The 9,403-nt window shown below is 48.9% G+C and overlaps 1 protein-coding gene across 1 annotated transcript; it reads right to left on the reverse strand.

The window, feature by feature from the left end:
- Window positions 1-5,284: 5,284 nt before the first annotated feature.
- Window positions 5,285-6,107, reverse strand: cmlc1 (cardiac myosin light chain-1). The gene has a single exon (XM_042319586.1). The coding sequence runs from the start codon at window positions 6,013-6,015 to the stop codon at window positions 5,419-5,421; it is 597 nt and encodes a 198-aa protein (XP_042175520.1). The 5' UTR covers window positions 6,016-6,107; the 3' UTR covers window positions 5,285-5,418.
- Window positions 6,108-9,403: the final 3,296 nt, after the last annotated feature.

The raw sequence follows: 9,403 nt of genomic DNA on the forward strand, positions 1-9,403 counted from the left end.
GATCTGGGTGGAACGACAGGGCCCTCATGGACCACTACAGGTGTAGTCTCCGAGAGGACGTCCGCCGGGAGTTAGCGTGTCGGGACACCACTCTGTCACTGGATCAGCTGATTGACATGTCCATTCGACTGGATAATCTGCTGGCTGCCCGCGGGCGTTCAGAGAGGGTCCTGTGCATTCCACCACCCAGCCCCTCCGCTCCCATTCCGATGGAGTTGGGAGGGGCTGCGCCGAGGGTACCGGAGGAGGAGGCCTTCCCTGCACCAACTGTGGTCGGAGAGGACACACGTCTGATCGGTGCTGGGGGTCCGTCTGGGAGTAGAGATGGCAGGCGGAACGCTTCTCGGTCACCCCAGGTGAGTCAGCATCAAACTCACCTAGAACCCCTTGTTGGCCACATGTTTGTCTTAACTTTTTCCTTCACTTTTTCCCTCTTCCCAGCATAGGGCGCTAGTCGATTCAGGCGCAGCTGGGAACTTTATGGATCGCGGACTCGCCCTTAAGTTAGGGGTTCCGCTGGTGCCGATAGATTCTCCCTTCCCCGTGCACTCCCTAGATAGCCGGCCATTAGGGTCAGGGATGGTCAGGGAGACCACGGTCCCACTGGACATGGTGACGCAGGGGAATCATAGGGAGCGTATCAGTTTCTTTATTATTGATTCGCCTGCGTTTCCAGTGGTGCTGGGGACTCCCTGGTTGGCCCGGCACAATCCTAAAATTTCGTGGAGACAGGGGGTTCTCCAGGGGTGGTCAGAGGAGTGTTCTGGAAGGTGTTTGGGAGTTTCCATCGGTGCCACGTCGGTGGAGAGTCCAGACCAGGGTTCCACGGTGTGCATTCCCCCCGAGTATGCCGATTTGGCAATCGCTTTCAGTAAAGTGAAAGCGACTAAATTACCACCTTATCGACCGGGAAGGGATTGTACGATAGATCTCCAGGTAGACGCTGCGCTTCCCAAGAGTCACGTGTACCCGCTGTCCCAGGAGGAGACGTTGGCAATGGAGACATATGTCACGGAGTCGCTGGGACAGGGGTACATTCGGCCCTCCATTTCACCCGTCTCCTCGAGTTTCTTTTTTGTGAGGAAAAAGGAGGGAGGTTTGCGTCCGTGTATCGATTATAGAGGTCTAAACGCCATCACAGTGGGGTATAGTTACCCTCTACCTCTCATCGCTACGGCGGTGGAATCGTTCCACGGAGCGCAGTTCTTCACAAAACTGGATCTCAGGAGCGCGTATAGTCTGGTGCGTATTCGGAAGGGAGACGAGTGGAAAACCGCATTTAGTACTACATCAGGCCACTATGAGTACCTCGTCATGCCGTATGGGTTAAAAAATGCTCCAGCCGTTTTCCAATCCTTTGTAGACGAGATTCTCAGGGACCTGTGCGGGCAGGGAGTGGTTGTTTATATCGATGACATTCTGATCTACTCGGCTACTCACACCGCGCATGTGTCTCTGGTGCGCAAAGTGCTTGGTAGACTGCTGGAGCATGACCTATACGTCAAGGCTGAGAAATGCGTGTTCTCTAAACGAGCCGTCTCTTTTCTGGGATATCGCATTTCCACCTCGGGGTAGTGATGGAGGGTGACCGCATTAGTGCCGTGCGTAATTGGCCGACTCCGACCACGGTAAAGGAGGTGCAGCGGTTTTGGGTTTTGCCAACTACTACCGGAGGTTTATCCGGGGTTTTGGCCAGGTAGCGGCTCCCATTACCTCACTGCTGAAGGGTGGCCCGGTGCGTTTGCAGTGGTCAGCCGAGGCGGACGGAGCATTCAACAGGTTGAAGGCGCTGTTCACTGAGGCGCCCGTGTTGGCGCATCCGGACCCCTCTCTAGCATTCATAGTGGAGGTGGACGCGTCCGAGGCTGGGGTGGGTGCCGTGCTATCACAGCGCTCGGGTACGCCACCAAAACTCTGCCCCTGCGCTTTCTTCTCAAGGAAGCTCAGCCCAGCGGAGCGTAACTATGATGTGGGGACCGGGAGTTGCTAGCGGTGGTTAAGGCACTGAAGGTGTGGAGACACTGGCTTGAGGGGGCTAAGCACCCCTTTCTCATCTGGACCGACCACCAGAATCTGGAGTATATTCGGGCAGCTAGGAGACTTAACCCACGTCAGGCAAGGTGGGCCATCTTCTTCACCCGGTTCCGGTTTACTTTGTCTTATAGACCGGGCTCCCAGAACGTAAAGGCTGACGCACTGTCCCGCCTTTACGACACGGGAGGATGGGTCCACCGAACCAACTCCCATCCTTCCCGCCTCAAAGTTGGTAGCCCCAGTGGTATGGGAGGTGGACTCGGACATCGAGCGGGCGTTACGGGCTGAACCCGCGCCTCCTCAGTGTCCAGCGGGGCGAAGGTACGTGCCGCTTGGTGTTCGGGACAAACTGATTCGGTGGGCTCACGTCCTACCCTCCTCGGGTCACCCTGGGGTGACGAGGACAGTGGGGAGCCTTCGGGGGAGGTATTGGTGGCCTACGTTGGCTAAAGACGTTAAGGGTTATGTCTCCTCCTGTTCAGTGTGCGCTCAGAGTAAGGCTCCTAGGCACCTTCCTAGAGGGAAGCTACAACCCCTCCCCGTTCCACAGCGGCCATGGTCACATCTGTCCATAGATTTCCTGACCGATCTTCCGCCGTCTCAGGGGAACACCACGGTTCTAGTGATTGTGGATCGGTTCTCTAAGTCCTGCCGTCTCCTCCCGTTGCCCGGTATCCCTACAGCCCTACAGACTGCGGAGGCGTTATTCACCCATGTCTTTCGGCACTACGGGGTGCCGGAGGACATCGTTTCTGATCGGGGCCCCCAATTCACGTCTCGGGTATGGAGAGCGTTCATGGAACGCTTGGGGGTCTCCGTCAGCCTGACCTCCGGTTATCACCCCGAGAGTAATGGGCAGGTGGAGAGAGTGAACCAGGAGGTGGGCAGGTTTCTGCGGTCGTATTGCCAGGATCGGCCAGGGGAGTGGGCACGATACATTCCCTGGGCTGAAATGGCTCAGAACTCACTACGCCACTCCTCTACTAACGTGTCCCCTTTTCAGTGTGTGTTGGGGTACCAGCCGGTCCTGGCACCATGGCATCCGAGCCAGACCGAGGCTCCTGCGGTGGAGGAATGGGTACAGCGCTCCAAGGAGACCTGGAAGGCCGTCCAGGACTCTCTACGACAAGCGAGTGGACGGCAGAAGAGGAGTGCTGACCGCCACCGCAGTGAGGCCCCGTGTTTGTACCGGGGGACAGGGTCTGGCTCTCGACCCGAAACCTACCTCTCCGCTTGCCCTGCCGGAAGCTGGGTCCGCAGTGTGTAGGGCCCTTTAAAGTCCTGAGGAGAATAAACGAGGTGTGTTATCGATTACAACTCCCTTCCTATTATCGTATTAACCCCTCGTTTCATGTGTCTCTCCTCAGGCCGGTGGTGGCTGGTCCCCTGCAGGACAGTGAGGTACCGGAGGTCCCTCCCCCCTCTGGACATCGAGGGGACCCCGGCGTACACGATCCGGGCCATTCTGGACTCAAGGCGCCGGGTGAGGGGCCTGCAGTACCTCGTGGACTGGGAGGGGTACGGTCCGGAGGAGAGGTGCTGGGTACCGGTGGGAGACATCTTGGATCCCTCCATGTTGAAGGATTTCCATCGCCTCCATCCGGATCGCCCTGCACCTCGTCCTCCCGGGCGACCTCGAGGCCGGTGTCGGCGCGCTGCGGGAGCCGCGCGTCAGGGGGTACTACTGTCACGAGTCCGACCGAGGGTGTTTCCTTTTCCCGGGCGGGTGGCGCTCGGCGGTCGTCGTCACCGGCCTATTAGCTGCCACTGATTGTTTTTTCCTCCCCCTCCTTGTATGTTTAGTGGTAGCACCTGTGTAGGGTTAATTAGTTTGTCTTTATTAGACAGCCGGCCCGCCTGGTTGTTGTGCGGGATTATTTCATTGTAACCTTCGGCTCTGTTGTGTTTGGAACGTTACTTTTGTGAGCACCCTGTGGTGTGTTAAGCGCTATTAAAAAGACGCACAGCATTGAAATTCTGTTTCCTGCATTTGACTCCACACCCACGACACCCGGAGCATTACAGTGCTTAGCTCTTTTCTGTTTTATTTATCCTAAAACATCTCCTTAGACCTTGCCGATGACAAGCATACCCATAACATCACCACGCTTGAAAATATTCTTGAAAATATAAAGAGTGGTATATACAGTATTGTATTCAGAACATAAAGTTAATTTCGTTACCACATTTTTCCAATTTTACAGTGCCCTATTGCACGAATGCATGTTTAGGAATATTTTTATTCTGTACAGGCTTCCTTCTAACAATAGGTGCCCTACTTTGCGAGGCATTGGAAACCTCCCTGGTCTTTGTGGTTGAATCTGTGGTTGAAATGTATTGCTCGACTGAGGGACCTTACAGATATTGTATGTGTGGGGTACAGAGATGGGGTAGTCAGTTAAAAATCATGTTAATAAACACTATTATTGCACACAGTGAGTGAGTCCATGCAACTTATCATGGGATATGTTCAGCAAACTTTACTCCTGAACTTATTTTCGGCTTGCCATAACAAAGGGGTTGCATTCTTCTTGACTCAAGACATTTCAAAAAACATAATTCCACTTTGACATTATGGGGTTTTGTGTTTAGGACAGTGACAAAAAAAATATCTAAACGTGATAAATGTTATATTCAGGCTCAAATCAAAAACATGTGGAAAAAGTCAAGGGGCGTGAATACTTTCTGAAGGCACTGTATATTCAGAAACTGTGCCTGGGATTCAATGAATTTCAATCTGACACGCGCTGTACAGCGCTTGACATGAAAAGGTCATGAATGCAATCTCGGCGAACGTGGGGACCTTGGCTTCAGAAGGCGCATTGTCGACAGCGCCCTACAACATGCCTTAGATTGAATCCTGGCCTATGATCTATTGTGACCTTTTCAAAAATATAGCAAATCCTAGACCTTGTTGTGACATGTGGGGTATCAATCAGTCTTGAGCTCTGGAAAGCAGCTGGTGTGTGATCTGTCCCTGTAGGAAGCCTGTGATTTACTCACAAACCCAACTCTCACACTTACTAATTGATGTCATGTACTGTATTTATACAAAGTCCGTATTGTGACTTATTTGGTTTTGAATCAGACACTAAATGGGTTTCAACAGCTTGTCTTTACCGGAGATACATTCTGACAGTATTTCTCAGCAATGACCATATATCATCAAACCTAGCCAACTTTGGAGGCTTATATCTACTGCTGCTGTTGCGTTTTAAACAGTATTTCTCAAAAAATGACTGAACACACATAGAATGATGGGCATTTATTTAGGAATCAACATTGTTCAGCATACAGACAGAAAGGGCAATATATGTTCCATTCAGTCCTTTGAGCCAGGCAATGTTAAAGTAGAATTTGTAATGTGACTCAAGAAAGAGCAGCTCACGTAGAGAGGATGTGTTTGACAAATTCGGTGTAATTGATATGGCCACTTGAGTCCTCTTGTCCGATCATGAGTTGGTCCACTTCGCTCTCCATCAGCTTCTCCCCAAGGGTAGCCAAAACGTGCCTGAGCTCGGCCCCCATCACCGTGCCATTCCCCTCTTTGTCGAAGACTCTCAGACCCTCCACAAAGTCCTCAAAGGTCCCTGTCTCCTTGGTTCGGGAGATATGCTGCAGCATTGGCAGGAAAGTCTCAAAGTCCACCAGCTTGGAATTCATCTCCTCAGCCTTGGGCTTGCCCAGCAGCTTCAGCACATCAGTGTTGGTGGGGTTATGTCCCAAGGCCCGCATTAGGTCTCCGCACTGGGCGTACCTGATCTTCATCTCGCCCGTCGGTGTTTCATCGAACAAGGTGAACGCCTCCTTGAACTCCTCAATCTGGTCCAGTGTGAAATCTAGAATGATACTCTTGAGGTCCACCTCAGGCTCCTTGGGAGGCTCAGGTACAGGGGCCTTTGCTGGCTCTGCCTTGGCCTCTGCTTTGGGCTCTGGTTTCTTAGGCTCTACTTTCTTGGGTTCCACTTTTTTCGGGGCCATGTTGCCAGTATACCTACTGCCACGTCAATGTCTGCGGATGTGAGGAGAGAACGAGCGAGTGATACAGGGCACACTGTGCAAGCCTCTAGAGCTTTTATATTGTTCTTAGTGCGTATAAGATAAGGGTTATCTAAACCAGTACACTGACGCCTATAAAAGGAATAAACTTTAAATAGAACCACTTACCGTTCACTTCACAATGGAACTTTTCCAGCAGCTGTCAAGATAGAGAGATTTATTACACGAGACGGAAATTTTTCTTCTGCTTTTTATCCAACCCACTGATACACACACACACTAGGTTGGAGAGCCAGTCAAGCCAACAAATTCTACACATTGGGGTTAAATTAGGATTTTGGAGGTTGGCTCTACCCTAATTTCCAAAATGACACCTTAGTTCAACTGCTCACTCAACATTGACTTGATTTTCAAAGGTACAGTGCATAAAACATTTCATACTAAAAGTATTTTGAGAATAGTATTTTGACCACATATTAAACCATTCAATATTTCCTTCATGGTCCTTCAAACCTGCTAGTGCAATTTTTTTCCAAGGTTAAAATTAATTGACAGTAATTACACATAAAAAATGAAGGGTCACACTTTAAACAAGGTATATCCAATAACGCTTAATAAAGCCCTTATAAGCCCTTTTAAGGCCACCAATAATGCGTCACAAATTATTTAGAAGCTAATGTCTACCATACCATCCTCACATCTTTTGCTTTGTCATATGTGGCATAAGCCTTAAACTACCCTTTTATATAGTTCAACATCTGCTTGTAAATGCTTCAGGCCTTACGATGGCTTCATAAGGTATCATTTGCTTACTGTGACCACAAAAAAATATATATATATATCTTGTGCTTAAGCACTTGACCACCAAAACTCAATTGGTTTCAGGCTGAGAAGTGAGAAGATAGGGCAGGAATGAGGCAAGCGATATCCCAGGAGCAAGAGTGGCTTTGAGCTGTTGAGAAAGAGAGAGAGAGAGAGCAAGAGAGAGAGAGAGCGAGAGAGAGAGAGAGAGAGAGAGAGAGGCCTACTGGGTGTCTGGCATACATCTCTGTTGATGGAGGTGCTATTTCGGGTGACATGAGCTCAGCTCGTAAAGGACTGATAGGAACCATTCACATTCCAGACGATCCCCGTATTGTCAGCCTCGATCAATTCACTTTTCTAAACACTTGAAAGCCCATCTCAATCAAATGTGAGTCTCCCTAATAACAGGTATTGAAATAAAGAGGCTTATCACAGTATATGGCCCCTGGGGGCCACCTTCTATATCTTTTATCATTATGACCTTGTGAATAATATGGTGTGGAAATCAGCATCATGATCACATCTGGACCAAATTGGTGGTCAACTCTCTCTGTACTATATGTGTCAGAACTGTTCAGAACTGTCCAAATGTCCAGACATAACACAGTCCTGTGTCCCCTGTGGTGTCGGGGGGCTTAGACCTCTCAGTTCAAACTTATGCCCCCTCAGTTTTAGTTTTTTGTCTGTACATAAAAGTTGCAAAAACGTTTGAATGCGTGACAGGTTGGGGCCCAAATATCGGTGTTTCTGCTGCACTGCGTTGCTGTTTGTAGGCAGCCTGGTCTCATAGACTAGATGTAACATAGTAAATGTAGATCCGGGACACTCAAAATATATGTTACATTTGGTATGGTTACATAAGACAGAAGGTTACTTAATAAAGGTGCAAAATGCAGAAATCATTCTGCTATTTCCTGGTTGCTAAAATTGTCAGGATCGTTGGAATAAATGGACCAAGGCGCAGCGTGCGTAGAGTTCCACATGTTTATTAGATGAAACTCACCAACAACAATAAAGAGTAACGAAACGTGAAGCACATTTTTTTAAGGACATTGAACAAGTTTTTTTGCTTGTTTTTCTCACAGGCACTACACAAAAACAAGATCCCATAAAAACCCAGTGGGAAAAGGCTGCCTAAATATGATCCCCAATCAGAGACAACGATAGACAGCTGCCTCTGATTGGGAACCATTCCAGGACAACATAAAATGCAAAAACTAGAGTACACACCCTAGTCACACCCTGACCTAACCAAAAAAATAGAGAATAAAAAGGATCTCTGTTACGGCTTTCTTCCGTCGAAGGAGAGTCGGACCAAAATGCAGCGTGGTTAAATCGATACATGTTTAATGAATGAATAAACACGACAAATACAAAAACAAGAAACGTGAAAACCTATACAGCCTGTCTGGTGACAACTAACACAGAGACAGGAACAATCACCCACCAAACACACAGTGAAACCCAGGCTACCTAAATATGGTTCCCAATCAGAGACAACGAGAATCACCTGACTCTGATTGAGAACCGCCTCAGGCAGCCATAGACTATGCTAGACACCCCTACTCAGCCACAATCCCAATACCTACTAAAACCCCAATACAAAAACACAACACAAAATAAACCCATGTCACACCCTGGCCTGACCAAATAAATATATAAACACAAAATACTAAGACCAGGGCGTGACAATCTCTAAGGTAGGGCGTGACAAAAATTGCAATAGTTTGCCTAATTTCAGTTTATGTGAAAAAACAAGCAGTCATTTTTTAAAGAATCATTGTAGCATCTATAAACCACTGTGAAATATATTTTCCCGTAACATATCATACAAAAATGGATGATGGACAATCTCAAATTAATACATATATATCACTTTAAGAAAATAAAGTCAACCCTCAGGGGTGCGTTTTCAGTCCCCTCCTGTACTCCTTGTTCACCCATGACTGCATGGTCAAGAATGACTCCAACACCATCATTAAGTTTGCGGACGACACAACAGTGATAGGCCTGATAACTGACAACAATGAGACAGCCTCTAGGGAGGAGGTCAGAGACCAGGCAGTGTGTTGCCAGGATAACAACCTCTCCCTCAACGTGATCAAGACAAAGGAGATGATTGCGGAATACAGAAAAAGGAGAACGGAGTACACCCCCATTCTCATCGACAGGGCTGTAGTGCAGTAAGTTGAGCGCTTCAAGATCCTTGATGTCCACATCTCCAACAAACTATGGTCCAAACACACCAAGACAGTCATGAAGAGGGCACGACAATGCCTATTCCCCCTCAGGAGATTTGGCATGGGTCCTCAGATCCTCAAAGTTCTGCAGCTGCACCCTTGAGAGCATCATGACTGGTTGCATCACCGCCTGGTATGGCAACTGCATGGCCTCCGACTACAAGGCACTACAGAGCGTAGTGCGTACAGCCCAGTACATCACTGGGACCAAACTTCCTGCCATCCAGGACCTCTATACCAGGCGGTGTCAGAGGAAGGCCCTAAAAATTGACAAAGACTCCAGCCACCCTAGTCATACACTGTTCTCTCTGCTACCGCATGGCAAG

This window comes from Oncorhynchus tshawytscha, unplaced genomic scaffold (assembly GCF_018296145.1).
Source record: "Oncorhynchus tshawytscha isolate Ot180627B unplaced genomic scaffold, Otsh_v2.0 Un_contig_766_pilon_pilon, whole genome shotgun sequence".
In the NCBI taxonomy this organism is placed as follows: domain Eukaryota; kingdom Metazoa; phylum Chordata; class Actinopteri; order Salmoniformes; family Salmonidae; genus Oncorhynchus; species Oncorhynchus tshawytscha.